This window comes from Hesperophylax consimilis, chromosome 29, assembly GCF_061612785.1.
Source record: "Hesperophylax consimilis isolate HC1 chromosome 29, BYU_Hcon_1.0, whole genome shotgun sequence".
In the NCBI taxonomy this organism is placed as follows: Eukaryota; Metazoa; Arthropoda; class Insecta; order Trichoptera; family Limnephilidae; genus Hesperophylax; species Hesperophylax consimilis.
Window position 1 is genome coordinate 16,344,239 of NC_142864.1, and position 18,165 is coordinate 16,362,403.

The 18,165-nt window shown below is 38.2% G+C and overlaps 1 protein-coding gene across 1 annotated transcript in view; it reads right to left on the bottom strand.

Moving 5' to 3' along the window:
- LOC149409920 (uncharacterized) overlaps window positions 1–17,649 on the bottom strand; it is a 31,050-nt gene extending 13,401 nt beyond the window's left edge. The window contains exons 1-8 of the mRNA XM_089649046.1: window positions 17,593–17,649; window positions 6,062–12,686; window positions 5,449–5,583; window positions 3,708–3,967; window positions 2,985–3,114; window positions 1,592–1,738; window positions 1,022–1,141; window positions 367–500 (exon numbers count right to left, since the gene is read on the bottom strand). Coding sequence (XP_089505172.1) covers window positions 367–500; window positions 1,022–1,141; window positions 1,592–1,738; window positions 2,985–3,114; window positions 3,708–3,967; window positions 5,449–5,583; window positions 6,062–12,686; window positions 17,593–17,619 — 7,578 coding nt within the window. The 5' untranslated portion in view covers window positions 17,620–17,649. The remainder of the gene's footprint in view (window positions 1–366; window positions 501–1,021; window positions 1,142–1,591; window positions 1,739–2,984; window positions 3,115–3,707; window positions 3,968–5,448; window positions 5,584–6,061; window positions 12,687–17,592) is intronic.
- Between the last annotated feature and the right edge of the window lie 516 nt (window positions 17,650–18,165).

Genomic DNA, 18,165 nt, shown 5'->3' on the forward strand with positions numbered 1-18,165 from the left:
CGATAAATGCAAGATAACCGAGGCCCGCCCTGAGCCAAACGGTGCCTTGCACTAGTAAAAAGCTCAAGGGCACTGTGTTAGGTGTTAGGCGTTATCTGCATCTTAGATCCTTGGCACCTTGGTAAGTCGGCGCCTGGAGTGGACTGCTCCAATTGTACCTGCGTAGGGCCGGCCCTGAAGATAACCTAACTCATAACTAAGAGAAAACTGATTAATGAAGTCCGTCATGCGAATGCTGTATTCCAGAGTGCTGGGTGATAAATATCAAATTGAAGCGTACGCCACAAGAAGAATAAAAATAATCGCTTGCTAAATAAAGATCACAGAAGCTGATGAAGGTTAATAAATAGAAGTATGTTTTGTTACCTGGTGAGGAGCCATGCAAGTGTTCATGATTGGGTTGGGGCGAGTGCGTCTTCTCCTGGCGCAGCCCATCACCAGGCAAAGCATCAGCACCAACAGCAGCAGGGCTCCGAGAGTAGATAGAGAAATCAGAATCACTAGAAACATACATTAAATCATTATTATTAAAAATGAAATTTTGCAGCACCCCTTAACATAACGAACGGATTCCAATATTTGAAACGGAGAAATTAGAAACACGTCAAACGCATGCCAAATACTCCTCTTAGCACTTATACTTACTCTTAGCACTTACACTTAGCCAAGTCCTCCATGTTTTAAGGAAGGAGGATTTTAAATAATATTGTCACATTATTCTTAGTTAGTCTTTCTCAAATTTTTTTTTCCTCTGTTGCCAAAACAGCAGTCTAGTCAAGGGAGTGCGATTTCTAAATGGATGACATCAAATATCCTAGAATATTAATTATACGCCCAATCCCAGTAAAATATTAACAATATTTACTTGTATTGTCTGGCAATTTTGGCTAGTGTAGCACGCTGCCATCAGAAGAATGTATGAGAAATATCAAAAGTTGGAGATATTTATAATCATTCTACAGTATTTATTGACAATTACCATATTATTAAAACAGGTTTTCTTTATGTATATTTGACTCACCCTTGAGGTTAACCTGACAGGTGTCTCCGGCATACCATTGGAAGCACTCGCAAAGCGTGGAGTCATCTCTGTTGTAGCAAGTGCCGTGGTAGTGGCACTTCTCGCAGCCCACTGCTTCAGCTGGAATTATAAAAGAAAACAACAGTGAACCAATAAGCTAAAGCACAGTTCTTTAGTCAATTTCAGGAGGAAGACATCATTGCAGAGGCTGCGCGAAGAGAAACTTGGTGTGCAATCGACCAAAGTTACGCAAAAAAACCTTGGAAACATCTAATCCAAGTAATGAGATTAAAATCAGTTTAACCTTTTCTATGTGGCTGTCGCATATATGCTATTCATCAGCGACTATTCGCATTTGTTATCCATGAAGTCGAAATGTGCCGTGCGATAAATCGCATTGAACTAGAGGAGCTTACGTTGATTTTTGCGAAGTTTTCCGTATTTCCATGCATGAAAATCAGCAACAATACACGAAAACATGTGATTTTGACCCACAATTCCAAAGGCTCTTAATTTCTGGTGAGGTTAAAGTGGATTTGTGGTGAGGTTGAGTTGAAGTTCGTGGGTTACCTGAGCACATCCTTCCCGGGTAGAGCGGGTTGGGGCTGAGGTCAGCATAACCCTCTCTGCAGCTGCAGGTATAGGAGGCGCGCAGGTTAAAGCACTCCGCATGCTCCGAGCAGTCGTGGAACTGAACGCTGGCGCACTCGTTGAAATCTGCAAATAAAGATTTTATTCATTTGATGGATGTGTTAAGTTGTATGAGGATGTCTAATAATATCTCAAGTTATCTCATTATGTCTTAAGTAATCTTAGGATGAGCAGCGCACGTCCACCAGCAGGTCCTCCAGGTACTCTCGGCGTGGGCGTCCCCTAGAGTTGGTCCCCTCGGTCATACCCTCCATTATGACATGCAAGAGGCCTTCTTGTCGTATAACATGGCCGATCCATCTTGCACGCCTTTCGGACAAGGTCCTCTATATTCTCATCATATGCAGAAGTCAAAAGAGCCGCACAAGACAGGGAAGAATGGAAGAGGAGATTAGATGAAATTGCTGCAAACCGATCCCAGGATTGAAACCAGAGAGAGAGAGAGAATCTTAGGATGTCTCAGAATGATACAGGTGTTTAATAATATTGCAAATTGTCTTTTGTTGTTTCAGGCAGGGATGGTCGTTAGCCAAATGGTGCCTAGCGCCGGTAAAAACCTTGAGGAGGCTGTGTCAGTTGCTAGGTATTATCAGCGTCTTGGCTCCTTGAGTATTTTGCGCCTTGGTAAGTCGGTGCCCAAAGCGGACTGCTCCAATTGCGCCAGAACAGGGCCGTTCCCGGTTTCAAGATATCCCAGAATGTTTAATAATGTCTCAGGGCATCTCCGGGTGATGCACAATATCTAATAATATCTTCTCAAGATCTTAGTAATAAGTACACTGTCTCGAGTGACTCAGGAAGTCTAATAATGTATAATAACCAGGGCCCTTGGTGACATTCCTAACACAACAAGGTCTGAACAAGCAACAACGCAGTGCAGGTAAGTTCAAAATTTTTATGATGTCCCAAGATGTCTAATAATATCTCATGTTATCTCTTGATGTCTTAGGAGGATTCAGAATGTCTCAAAATGTTTCAGAATATCTCAGAAGGACGTAGTATGTCTAAAAGTGTATCAATATGTTTTGGTATGTTTCAGAATGACACAGGATGTCTAATGATGTTTCAACTTGTCACAGAATGTCCCAGGATGTCTCAAGTTACCCAATAACGTCTCTAGTTGAATCGGTACATTTAAGGGTATCAGAATGACATAGGATGTCAAGAGGTCTCAAAACATCTCAGAATATAACAGACTATAATAAGACGACTCAAGATATCACCAGGTCCCCACTTTCCCAGTCGACTAAGGTAAGAACGCATCGCAGATACGGAATTCTTATACCGGACATTTTTGAATTGTTTTAAATACCTCCGACTTCCAGTTTATCGACCAATTCTCCAGCTGCATACACCTCTGTTCCTCCCAGACTGTAGTTATTGGTCCTAAGATACTTCTCCATCACTTCCTTTAGTCTTGTCTCGTGAGCATTGTCAGATAACTGAAAATAAAACAAAATAATATATTAATTCATTATATTATGACTCGAACGTTGCCAGTTCAGTAAAAAAGGTAGCGCTCGTTACAATTCTTAAAATAAACTGAAAGTTTTTTTATATAAAAATAAAATAATTAAATAAAACAAAGCAGTTGTGCTGATGAATGATGGCAAAAATGCAATGCAATTAATTTTATCAGAGACCTTTTGCAAGTCGTCATTTTTACACAAGTTTTCGAGAAATTTGTCGACACTTCTTTATTGATTTATTGAAGTTATTAACAGAAAATAAAAACAATATATCTTCATAAAGAAGATTGTATGTAGCGGGCGGTTTGGCCCACCTATGTTATTTATGGAAAATCTACAATTTTATTCCGTGATTGATGAAATTTTGCCAACATTCAAAATAAGAGGAAAATTAATGTCTTCATCGGATTGGAAAAAGCTATGCAAAACGACGTCAACTAATATGCTCAAGATACGCTGGTTAAAATCCTTCGTCAACGTGTTGAAACACCGTGTGTTGATAGGATGGAACACATTATAATGCTTATCTCTTCAGTGTATAAGTATAAAACAAAATATCAACCAACCTGAACATAGAAGTCATTAACCACTCCAGTATAAGTTCCTTCCTTAGACGGTATCTTGACAGGGTGGAACCCGTTAACGTGCACCCCATGGTATACGTCCCGAAGGTCGGACTGCATGACCATGCGGTTAATGCCCTCGTGAGCTGCCTGCGCTAGACTCTGGAAGGCGGTGCTGGTCTGGTCTGACAGGGCATCCTGGTAGAGCAGGCGATCGCGGCCGTATCGGGACAGGGCTAGCTTCATCGAGTAGGTGTAGGTCGCTGGAAATTATAATTAAACGTGTATGTTTCAATTATAATTATTATTTAATGAGCAGGCAGCATTCTGCTGATGCTATCATATCTTATTTCACAATAAGTCTGACAGTACGTAATTGAGTTGATTTAAATTTAAAAAATAAGTCAATCCTTTCTTTTCTCTCCAAATAAGACTACAATTGAGCTTTAACCTTTTGAACGCGTTAATTTGCTCCGTTTTATCTATACCCGTACGCGGTACATATTTTCAAATACCTATGCATGCAATTAAATGTCAAATTATAGCATTCTGGCATGATTTATTGGACTATATAGACAGAACAGATTATTCTCCACAGTATGAAAACAAATCCTCGTGTGTCAACACTCTTAGATGTTTATAAAAACAAAAACATAAAATTTCATACAAAGACGTACCGTATCTTTTGAATGTGGTCCCTCCATTCACTCGGCGTCATAAATAAACCACTCTCGGTGTGTGTGTACTTAGCCCACTGTGTTTATAGACACAAAAGGGACACCATGATCACTTATCATTCTTAGTTATGAAAAGTTGTGAATGACAAACTAGTACTAACGCCATCCGTTGACAAAAATGTAAACTAAAGGACTAAAAGGCGCGAAGAGGCACACTTGGTTATCGATTTTTTTTTATGAAATACAATTTTATTTTTGAGAAATTCCTTTAGATGTCAGCATCGTGATAGTTCTACAAATGTCCAAGTGAGCAAGAAATACATTTATGACGAAAGAGAGCGGGAATATCGGCCGTCAAAGTTTCCGTATCAACTGTTGATACAGCCGCGTGTGAGTATAGACTTTTTGCCGTAACAACAGTTGATACGGCCGCGTGCAAAGAGTTAAATTGGTTTGTATTAGTAGAATGGATGACATGTTGTGGAAGTTTGTTCCATGCATCCACTACTCTATTTGCAAGGAAGTGTTTTACTTTACACAAAATCTCATTTGTACAGCATTCAGATTACTTTTGTCCTTCCTCTACCAGTTCCATGTCTTACTGCCATAAAGAAATCCATATACAATGCCGATAGAATAACGATTTAATTTACAATCTTTATAATATTACAGTAGTAGTTCTGTGAACAGTAGAACTGGCGTCCAAAAAAATATGTTTCTATTTTTCTCTTATTTAATTAATCAAAACCAAAATTACCTCTCAAATCATAAATTTTTTAAGTAGGTACTGAAAAAACTACCTAGTTAAATTATAAACATATATTTTATAAAACATTTTTTTAATTTTAAATGGGAAATTAGACGATTTGTCCCATCTATCTCAATGACAATTCCTTTTTTCAACATTATTTAAATTTGAAAAAAGAATCTTTACTGAATCAATAAAACGGTCAGTATCTTAAACCGGAAACGGAATGAACAAAAAAATTTACAGAAATGTAAAAACATTGAGTTAAAACAAGACTTCGCTACGCTCAGACAATTATTGAATAAAATATTGAACTTACGTTTGCATGGCCTGTCAGGGAACATCCTGGCGAAGCCCGGTCTGCAGACGCATCTCATGAGTCCCTGGGTTCTCTGGCACCTCTCGTTCCTGGAGGCCTGGCACTCTGGCTGACATTCCTTACCGTAACCAGTTCCTGGGGACACGGGATTACAATTATTAAACACACTTCAAGCATTCATTGCCAGTTCCGCAAGTGTAAGGATTTATTACCAAGTTCAAGGGTTCAATAATAAAGTCCCTTTGATTAAATATTCTTCCACACAAGAAGATAATAAGATGTGATAGCCTTAAATATTTTACCTTTCGAAAGAGATTGGTATACAATAGGAGCAGCGTAAAAAGTAGAACAACCCTTCCACGTTAAAGCCCGGTTGTTTCACATAAATTCACTTGTTGATTCAGTCATCAAATGGCCAGTTTCATCATTTTGTGCCATTTTTATTTGACAACCATTTCAGATTTTTAACAAGACAACAACTATCATGTCGACTTATTACAATTTGACAGAAAGCTGAAAGGCACCTAGAAGCGAAACAACTGGGCCTTAGTGTGCTAATATTAAAAATATGAAAAATCTGTATTTTTAATTTACTTTTGAAATAATATCTTACCTGCAGGTTTGGCAGGATGGCTGGTCTCCAAGTATGGTGTTCCAGCCAGCAGAATTTCTCCCAACAGCACGTGAGACACTCCATCAGTGCCAACTTCCTCAATCCTCGTGACTCCATTATCTATAAAGTCTCCGTTGTCCACTGGAGGAGCAATGCTGGGACCCTTTCCTCCACCCTGAGACTTGTTCATCACAACAAAGAATGTATTTCCATCTTCTTGTGATGAAGTGTCATTGTTATTCATTGCAATATCATTGTAACTGTTTTCATCGGGTGTAATAATCAGATCTTCTTCATCAGACGATAATGATACATTGTCAAGATTGATGTCCTTTGTTTTCATCGGCATTTCTTGCGCTTGTGTCGGTTCGATTGGCACTTTAGGATATTTAGTTTCCCAGTCTGGTAGGGTTGTTATTGGTATGTGTTTTGTGATTGTCGATACAATTGTAGTTGGTTGAACTAACGTATGAATTTCTGTCACAACGTCTACGACTGTCGAAGTTTGTGTGTTTGTCAAAACAACAGTCTGTGTTGTTGAGCCGACTGCAGGAGTCAAAACGCTTGTTTTTGTTTGTGTCACAGTCAAAGTGTGAGTTAATGTAACGAATCTTGTTGTCATGATTGTCGAAGCAGGTTCGGCTAATGTCGTAGTGTACGTAATAGCTGTCACTTGTTCTGGTCGTTTATCTAAGTAATCGTCTGATTGTTGGATTTCATTGCCAGCGTGATGCACGGGTTTGATGGTATGTTCGTTGATGATATGTTCATTGATTGTTTGTTCATTGATGGTATGTTCATTGATGACTGTATTCTTTTGTGTTGGTACTAGTGGGACTGTGAATTTATGTATCAAAGTCTTGATTGGTTTTCTTGAACCTTCGTCCAAGCTTATCGTGGATGCTGTTTTTATGACTTCTGTTGCTTTCACGGCATTTTCATTGAAGAAGTTTTCTGAAGTTTGAATGACAGAAGGTCGGTAGACAACTGACGGGGCACTTATGATGGTGGGTGCAAGCATGGATTGACTTGGTTGTATAACCATCGTCGGATAAATGGCCGGTTGCACTCTTTCTGGAAGAATTGCACTTGATTGGATCACAGAGGGTACTACGATTCCCACTGCTTCTTCAGGATACATTTCTGGATTCATTATGATTGAATCGACCGTTGTAGGTGCTGTTTTGATAACTGAAGCTGTTTCAACAGAAGAAGGATTGATCATTATCTGTACTGAAGGTTTAGAAGCACTTGCCTTGGTTTCTATTCTTGTAGGATTATTCCAACCAACTGGAGTGGAGCGCGATGGGAAGGCTATCCTCGTTCCAGATGTTGGCTTAGTCCTTATAATAGCAGCAGTTGTGTATCTCGTGTAGGGTCTTGAAGTTATTCTGTAGAAGTCAGTTGGTCTTCTATGCTGGTTCTTTTGCACATTGTAAGAAGGTCTGTAGGTGGACACTTCACTGTATTTATTGTGTTCCTTGTTTGGTTTCGGAGTTGGTGTCTTAGGCGGTGGACCCATACCTTCGATTGTCTCTTCATTGTTTGTCGGTTTGAAACTGTAGTCCATTGTTGGTGGTGGAGGAGAAAGATTAGAAATAACCATGGTGTTGTTTTCTTGCTTGGTTGTCAATTCTATATCCTTTACAGCGAGAGTTGAGGGTGTTCTGTCCGTGGTGATGTTTATAATTCTCAAGGGCCTATTGGCAGAAGCATTGACTGTTGATGTAATGATTTTATTTGATTCCTTGTTGTAAGTTGTGTTATTTTTGCTGAATGCTTGTGGTAGTCTTGATGATACAGCATTATTTGCTGGTTTAGCTGGAACCTCTCCGATATTCAGAGTCATGCTGTCTCCAGTCTCTTTTTGTGGTTGTTTCTGGAAAGGCCTCGGTTTTTCTGGTTTATTGAATGCAGCATTGTTAGCGTTACCCTTGTTCACTTCATTAACAGAGAATGGTCTGGGAGGCTGTAAGTTATACTGTCCCTGGTACATTGGTGGATTTGTTGGTTTAATCGCTGGGAGAGTAACAACGGATACTTCATGATACTTTTGATTATCAAACGGTTGCTCTGTCTGCGATCCAATGTTGTCGTCAGCATTGAATCCAGGATTTTTCTTGTCGAGGCCGTAATAGTTGTTTCCAGAACTCAAAAGAAGTTCATCTTGAGAGTAGGAGTTGTTCGGGAACGGTTTGTTGTACTTCACGGTGACTTCATTTGACAAAATGTTTGGTGTGGAACTAACAACAGGAACCTTCATGGATCCTTGAGAATACTCTCCAGTATTCAGATTAAGGCTTTCTTTAGGATATTGGCTCTTAGGAGAATAGTTCTTTGTTGTTTGTTTAGGTGGCTCTGTAGGACGTGTTGTTGTTTTTCCAGGATTGTACACTGGTTCCTCCCTTATTGGAATATCATAAACTGGTTGCCGGTTGCTGTTGTAATTGGCTAAGATATAGGCTGGGTTATGTCCTTGAGTTGTCAGACTAGCCTGGTTTCTATAGTCGTTCACTCTCTTGTTATCAAATTCATTGTTTGGCCTCTGTTGTGGGATGTTCTGATTTTCTATTGGTTTAGGCCTAGGAGAGAGCTGCCAGTTGGGATTAATAACAGGCAAAGATTGCTGTACCTTATTACCATTTCCATCATTTTGTGCATTAGATTCGTAATCGAATCTAATCGGAATCACTTTACGAGTTGTTGTTTCTGATTTCATATTGTTTGCTGGATATGCTCCAAATTGATTTTGTGAAGTATTTAATCCTGTATTTTGCGGTGGTACTCTTGGTCTGCTGAGAACAACAGGTTCTTGGTCTTTCTTATTCTGATTGGAGAAGCCTGACATAAATGATGAATCAGGAATATTGTTACTTACGATAACGGGTCGCTGGTTAAATGTTGTATTACGATTATTATTGTGACCATTCAATATTGGCTTTTGCAAATTTTGCTGGTTTTTATTTTGATATTCATTGCTACCCTGGAAGTGAGATTGGCCGCCAATAACAGATCCGAATCCTTGGCTTTGTCCATGCTTTTGAGTGTTATTATATCCACTATTACCGCTGGCATGGACGACGTGTACTTTTTCATTTCCGTTTTGCACACTATCAGCAATCTTTCCAAAGCCGGAACTGGTTTCTTCGTAAGAAATGATTTCGTCTTCGCTGGAGCCTGCTTTCCAACTATTACCTCCAACAATGATCTCTGGACCCTTTTCTTTATTTCCAAAATCTGCGGTGGATAATCCAGGAACTCCGATCTGAATATTAGGTTCGTAGCTGTGAACACCATGTTGTGGTTCCACCTTGATAGCAAAGTTGGTTCCGATGGGAATACCAGTAGATTCGCCTTCATGAGCACTGAACTCTTTGACGTTTTGGTAGTTGTAGTTTTGTCCATTTCCTTGGTGTGGTCCAGGTACATTGAGGCTTGTTCCAGAGATGGACTGTTCTGGGAAACTGGTTCCATGGACACTTGCTCCAGCATTCAGAGTTATAAGTCCTCCTGCTTGAGGAATAGTGTAATGACCTCCAACACCTCCAATGCTTCCAATGCCTCCTTGGTTTTGTGGCCTAAGATTGACATTATTTGTGGGAATGTTTGGAATGTTCACTTTAGTTCCTGCATTTAATGTGACCAAGCCTCCATCAAATGTGTTGATGAACTTAGTGGAATCTGTGGGGAAATGAACACTCTCTTGTGGAGATCCATCGTAGTGTTGATTAACCTGTGGTCTGTAGTTGAAATTGTTATTTGAAGATGGCGGGATATTGAAGTTGAATGTATTCAGTTTCTGGTTATCTTCACTTTGAGAGGCCGTTGCTGCAAAGTACACCTCAGATGTTATTCTTGGAGGATTGCTATCACTGCTTTGAGTTGGGTTTGGTGGCCTGATAGGGAAGCCTTGTCCATTTCCGTTGTGACTTTCTTTGTGTCCTCCAAAGTTTTGGCCAGGTCCATTCTTGAATCTTTCATAATCTGAATTGAGTACTCCTACATTTGATTCGTATTTAACTTGAACAGTTGGTGGTGGAGGTGGTGGTACTGCAAGTTCTCCTTCATAACCAGCTGTGGTAGTTTTGATTTGATTATTTTGTGGTCCATTGCCGCCATTATTGAAATACTGATTCCTGACTGGAGGTGGAACATTCACATCAGGACCAAAATTCATGTTAACGTTGTGTTGCTCTGGTTTCCTCTGGTGAGGTCCGAAATGCGAATGAGGTTCTTGCTTATTTCCTACTGGACTATTACCATGTGCAATTGAATCGCGGAAGTTCTTTGGAGGTTGGTTTCCATGTGCTCCATCTTCGTACTTCCACCTATGACCTGGAGGTGGCTTTACGTCTTGGTTAAGTCCAGACACTCCATGATTAACAATTTGTGGGTCTGGGTTATTTCTCATTGGAACCTGATTGAAGTTGATATTAGCATTCTTTTGCGGCAATCTCTGCTCGGTGTGTTGAGAAATGTGCTGCTGTTGATGGAAGACGTTTGTTTGACCATTTTGTTGTATGGGTACAGTGCCTCCTACATGGACAGCTGTTAAATGTGGGGCATCGATGCTGAAGCTTCCGAAATAACCTGGTTCTGGGTAAGGCAATGGATCATCGATATATTCTCCATTCTTATGAGGTTCAGATGACCCTGAAAAGATGAGAGCAGTTGTGCTCCCATGAGGAATCAATACATTAGCTACTCGAGATGGTTGGATATCTACCAGTAATGGTTTTGGTGCTGTTTTTACTTCTACATCCGTCAGTAAAATAGGTTCAGGGGCGATTGGCCTGTACTGATTTTCTCTATTCACAGGAATGGCTTCTGATTTCCATACTTTGGAAGATGTTGGCCTTGAGTCATCGACATTATTGCTTTGTGTAACATCATCGTGATTCTTGCGAGTGATCAAATTATTTCTTATGAATGTTTGATAGCTTGTTGGGCTACCAAGAGCTGGGATATAGTCTAAGAAAGTTGGCTTTGAGTGACTTTCTGCCTGGAGTGGTGGATGGATGGAACCACCAATGTGATCAATATAAGTGTTGTGAGGTGTATTGTCTTCTACTGTTGGTTTTGTTGGATTCTGTCCAGTGTATGGAACATTCTCTGATTTAACCACTTCAATTTGAAAATGTGGCGGGTTTAGATTTGGCCTATTTTGACCAATTTGGAAGTTAACATTTTGATTATGGCCAATCTGAATATTCATGTTCTGGTTATTCGTGTTTTGATTATTAAAGTTTTGATTGTTGTTGTTATTTTGAGCATTCATATTTTGGCTCATTTGCTTGAATGGCGGAGGAATATTCGGTTGATGTTGCTTCATGGTATTTGATGGTGGGAAGTTAGGTCTCTGCTGAGGCATTCCCGGTGGTCTTAGGTCATAGGTCTCATCCCTGATGAAGGGAATATGCTTCAATCCTTGACCCCTTTGAGGAGGATTAGTTCTAACATCCTGGAAGTTTGAAGATTGCGAATGACTATCGTGGTAATGTTGGGGTGGTGGCCCATTGTGATTGTTGTTATTATTGTTATTATTCTGTCCCATTTGTCCAATATTTGGCCCTCCAACTGCTGGTTTCCCTACAATGACATCAGAATTGGCTGTTATAATTTCACCTGGACTGATTGGGATACCTCCATTCAACAATGGACTCTCATGTACTGGCTTTCCAAATCCGATATTATTTCGTGAATTTTTAAGATTCTGAGATGCCCAAACCATATTCTGGTGGTGGGTGGAATTAACGTAGCTATTTTGAGATTCAGCCGTATCCAATTCATCAACAGGGATGTAAATAGGGAACTTGCTGTTCGCTTTATGATCGGTAGGTTCTGTTTCGATGCTGTCAATCCTCTTGTTGACAATGTAAGGTGTAAAAACTGTAGCAGGCTTAACAGTAGCTGATTGCTTATTCATCTCTTGCCTTCTTTTAAGGTTTCCTGTCATTTGTTCAATCATTGGCGCAAGTTTCTTGATGCCAAGAGTTCCCAACTTCAATAAGTCTGCAACTTGGAATTTGGTCTTTGGAGGGGTTTTAGGCTCCTTGTCTTGAACAGGCGGTTTTCTTTTATCATCATGAGTTTTGGTGGAATTTGAATTGCTGTTCAACTTGTCATTTTCTTTTGTGTTCGAGTTTTTAATTCCTGCTTTGTTCTTGTCTGTCTTTTTATCGTCATTGGAACCATCATTCATAACTTCTGTGTATTTTTGTACAACTGTATCGGAAGGAGGTGCTCCATTTTTGTTGGCTACTTTTGTGTTTTTGTCATTTTTGAAATCGCTCGTCTTTGTTGGAGCTATGTCGATGATAGTAGCTCCATATTTAGTTGATTTCATCGGAGATCTTTTTAGCTGAAGCGGCGCATCTTCAATATCTGATGCTCCATCCATAATCTTTGTATTCTGATTTTTTAAAGATTCTGTAAGAGTCACAGTGCACGGGCAAGAAGACATGGAACAACTGTTTGAGTTTGGAGTCACTTCTGATGGTTGGATGATGCCATAATTATCAGAGAGACTCTGCAATTCGTCGTTTCTCTTTTCTGGCTTCTCTAAAGGAGCAGTTTTCTGAACGGCCTTTGTTGCTTGGAACATGTCGATTTGTGGCCTGTCGGTCTGAAAACAATTAAAAAATGATGCAACAAACAATAACAAACTCTTTCTTTCAGCACATTCAAATGGTTAGATGAACAATTGTTTGAATAATGAACGGTTAAAGAAGGTTTGAAACACAATGAGGTATATAGTACAATGAACTAGAAGCAAGCAGACGTTCTCTCCACCATGTTAATATACAATAGCAGTTTTCATACAAAGATAATGAATATATTAATGGGATGTTACGCGTTTTTCTCGTTAATATATGGGAAAAAGTCCCCGGACTTAGACTAGCGAAAAGATGCGCATTCGTTGAATCATTTTTTTTATATATCTGCAGTCAATTGTCGAGGAAAATGATTTCAAATATTATGCAACACGGAGATAAGACAAAACATACAAGTATTGTTAGAAGAATCTGAAGAAACGGGCTAAAAACAATTTTTACAATTTTTTGTTTTAACACTTTTAATGTGAAAATAACTAAAGTCATGTCAATACAAGTGTTCTGCGCCTAATCATTTTCATTTACCAGCACCAATAGCTGATCTGTAATTGCTTGTTGATTGACTTTCATGTACAAAGTAGAAAGGTTTGTTAGAAGATACTTCACTATTGTAATAATATAGGGACCAACGCAATCATATTGCATAATTTAGGAAATAAGTTCTATATTTACAACAGAGGTATTGAAAGTCTTATCAAATAAAGAAATAATTTTAAATCATAGAAGACAATATTACTCAAACGAAAATTTGAATTACAGAAATCAGAAAAAGATTCGATTGCTTCTAGGAATTGAACCGACGACCTCATCCTTGCTGGGGCTTTGCTCTACCACTGAGCTAATCCGACCCTATCCCTTTCGGTTATATTTAACTGTATCATACTTCGACTAAGAAATAATTAAGGTACTATTGGTAGTTAAGTATTATAATTTGAGGTTTTACTTATTAAGTTATATAAAAAAAAAATGTTATTAAGGGCCCGTACTAAGTGTTCAAATTTGATTTGAAAGGGAGATATGTAAATACGAATATTAGAGGGAGCGTGCTAATATTAAAAAAAACGATACTAACTAAGCGAATTGTGAAAATATTTAATAAAACAGGACTCGTTTGATATTGAAAAAAATCACTGTGAATTTCATGCCTATAACATATCAAATAACAGGAAAAAACGTGTTTTTAATAATTTTCGGAGCTTACTTTGTGATTTTTTCTATCGAGGGAATTTTATATAATTAACGTTTCAGCATAACAAATGTACGGATATTATCTTAAAAAATAACATAAATTTTTTTTTAGCGCTTAAAACTTAAAGAATTAAAGAGAAACTTGTTATAAATCGGTAAAAATTGTGGATGCGGGGGCTTAAAATAATTGACAGTTCTTGATATTCCGTACTGGTTTCTGAATAATTTATATTGTATCTCATGACTGTATGTGCATTCTATATTTTATATAACGTAATAATTTATTAATGTAATATAAAAGCCAACATGGGGTGTGAATAAACAAATCCCTACCACGTTACTTGACTTGCGACTTGATCGATTGACCGAAGATATTATTAAGTTTTATATCAAGTTAAATATTTATAAGTACGTAGGAACCGCTAAATCGTAAAGAGAAAAGAAAACGACATTGTGACCAAAACATAATTACGTTAATCTAGGAAACCGGGTTTCTGAGTTTTTAGTGGGATTGGCAAAATACTTTTTAGAATTTTTAAGGTAGACATTAAACCTAATGGATTTTGTAGGGGTTCGTAAATAAGTCAAACTCTCTAAAAAAGATTCGAAGGGTCTAAAAAATTACAAAAATTATCAATGGGGGTTATATAATCATCAAATGATCTTTGCCTTAGTCGCCCTGTCAAACATCCATGGTCGACGTGTAAGATTCTGTTGGTTCCATGATAATTCAACATAATGATGACTATTCAAAACACATTTAAAAAGTGACATAAAGTTATTAAACTATAAACCTATTCAACCAAGTTTTTATTTAATAACTGTTCATTTAAAGGTGTGTTGAATTATCATTGAGTTGAGTTGTACGTTTACCGGTTCTTTAAGGGTACGTAATTTTCTAAAGAGGTTGTAACAAAGGGTCTACAAAACTACAAAACTACAAAAGTGGGGAGTGGGGTGGTTCTTAATAATCATCAAATGACGTTTACTGTGATGGTCTTGTTAAACACAGTCATGATCGACGTATTTTAGGGTACGTAATTTTGTAAAGAGGTTGAACCAAAGGGTCTACAAAACTAGAAAAACTACAAAAGTGGGTAGTGGGTCGGTTTATAATAATCATCAAATGACTTTTAATGTAGTGGTATTGTCAAACACAGTCATGATTGACGTGTTTTAGGGTACGTAATTTTCTAAAGAGGTTGAACCAAAGGGTCTACAAAACTACAAAAGTGGGTGGTGGGGTGGTTCTTAATAATCATCAAATGACGTTTACTTTGGGGGTCTTGTCAAACACAGTCATGGTTGGCGTGTAAGGTTCTGTGGTCACCGTTGAAACAACTGTCTCATAAGTGGATACAATTGTCCTGGCATTGGCTAAGGTGGTGAGGTAGCCATAGGTAAAGGTCGTATAGCATGTCTTGATGATGAAGTTGTGCTTGATTTGGATGACGGGGTGCCTTTGGGTGTGATGATCTAGTGCCGTGGAGGTTGACGAAGACAGCAAGAGCGGCGGTTGCGGTTGCATTTGCGGGAGCGGTTGCTGCTTGCGCGTGTTATTGCGTGCCTGGTGAAGCGATGAAATAATGATGTGCGGATTAGTGATGTGATGAAGCCTTGCTTAAATGTTATTTTAGTAAAATGTGCATGTAAAGGCATACAGCCAATAAATAAGTCACAACCGTTCTCATATATACACTTCTGTTATTCCGCTCTTGACATGGTCCGACTTGAGTATTTAGTTCACTTGATCGTGCCATGTCTTGAGTTCTCGAATTCTTCTACCATTAATCGTATATTCTCCGTACACTCTTTTCTTCGTTCATTCGTTATACATGTTGAAACCATCTACGCGTCCCTTTCTTAATCTGTTACGTTACGTATTGTTACGGTTAATCAGCAATTTACACATATACGCATCAGGGATCTCATTTCTACAGCATTCAGTCATGAAAATGAACTATACACGATAACGTGGTACATGATTACAATGGGTTGATTTTATTTATTTATTTGTGCTAGCTTACTACAGATGATTGTACACTTGTGTGAAAACAATCCACTTATAAAAACTAAGTTAATTTACAAATAGGTACATAAAATTACAAAATTATATAAAAACTCATTCAAATGACAAATAGAAACAAGAGATACAAAGACAAATACAAGAGATAAATAATGTAATTAGCTCAACAATAAGGAACTCCAGTGAAACATATTATGAACTAAAAAAATATATTCACACAGATCAGTAAACTATTTTTTGGAAAACCAAAACTCCTGCCGTCGGTCAACCAAGTAGTTTGCCACGTTTGGTGACTTATCAGGGGCGCCCGGGTTCATGGGTTGAGTTTTGTCAGACGATTCACCTATTTGTATTTCCGGCAACGATATCATCCCAAAAACAACAGTCAAACTTCTCGGTGTCAATTTAGATTCAGACTTTTCGTTTAAAAGTCAAATAAATAGGACTGTAAGCACCGATTTTTTTCACCTAAGACAACTCAAGTCTGTCCGAAGAAACCTTCCTTCAGAAGCAATAAAACTACTTATCAACTCTTACGTAGTCTCACGTCTCGATTACTGCAACGGCATTTATGCCAGCCTTCCAAAATATCAAATTGACAAACTTCAATCTGTGTTTAATGCAGCAGCACGGCTCATAACCGGGGTTTCAAAATATTCGCACATTTCAGAACACCTTCGTAACCTTCACTGGCTCAAGTGCCCTGAAAGAATCCAGTACAAACTGTGCTGGATGGTGTTTAAATCCATCAATGAAATGGCCCCACCCTACATCTCTGAACTATGCTTCCCGGAAAACACTGGTCTGAGGCAGTCAACTCTTTCACACGTCCTTCACTCCTGGTCACATTGACCCCCAGATTCCTGCCCACCCTTTCCATTGTTGTTCCCAGAACTGCCTCTACTTCCTTTCCATAAAAAGACCCTCCACACAGGATCCCCAAAGATGACATAGACCCTGAGTTTTTTTCTCAGGGTCTCCTGTGTAGCCAATTTAAAAAAACGCTGATGCTGAATATATAAATTTTATTTTATATTATTATACGTAAAATTTATAAATTATTGTCATTAAAAAACGAATAAAGCAACATCTCTTTAAAATACACCGTTAGGTTGGTACGACTGAATCTGCTGATTCTGACACGGTTCTGACATCATGACCAGTCTACGTGAGTAATATATCTATGGTCTACATTGTATTTTTATTTCGTAGTAATGCAGGTTTTTAAACACCGGTAAATTGTTTATCAGGTGTGCTCATGGATGTATTTTTGCACTTTGGTTCAATACAATAACATTATTGACGAGATGCTATTATAGATACCTAGTGTTCTTCAATGTCAAAAGCGGGTAGTCTTAATAATAAAAAACGTCTCGACTCCCGTACAAAATACAGCGCCGAAAAAACCGTAGGCTTTTTGAGACTGGTGACTAGTGACGTCACCCGTCGCGTTCATAGATTTGGTGCGATTTTGGGAGACCCGAAAAATTAACACTTTGAACTATAACAATAAAAAAATCTTTACTGGTATTTAATAACTTAAAGAAGGTCATTATTATTAATAAAAAAAATGGACTGGAGTTCCTTATTGTTACATTTTTTGAGAATGATCACTCAATGATAAAAAAGCCAAGTGAATTTTTGATACCGAACATTCCAAATTATCCCTCAACAAATTTGTTATTATTCGACAAATTCCATACCCGATTCTCTGGAGTTTTGACGGTCATCCTAACATTGTCATCCAGGGGGGTGGCTGGGAGGGATATTGGTCGCGATGGCAACCCTCTCAGAAGCTTTGATCTGCTGGACACATCTTCTGGCATCTTGCTTCCATCGGCCACGATTACCTAATAAAAGAATTTATAGATTTATAATATTAAAATTAAGTAGTTAAGTATTCCTCATTTCTACCTATTTATAACAATTTATATATACATTCGTTATGCCGAAACGTAAATTATATAAAATTCCCTCGATAAAAAAAAATCGCAAAGTAAGCTCAGAAAATTATTAAAAACACGTTTCGTTCTGTTATTTCATATGTCATAGGCATGAAAAAATTCACAGTGTATCTTTAAATAAACCTAAAGCATTTGTCCAGAGATTTTTGCTCTATTTCAAACGAGTCGTATTTTATTTAATATTTTCACCATTTTCGCTTAATTATGATCGTTTTTTTTAATATTAGCGCGCGTCTAATATTCGTATTTACATATTTCCCTTAAAAATCGTCTTTGAACGCTAACAAAGGGATCTTAAAAGGAACTCAAAGT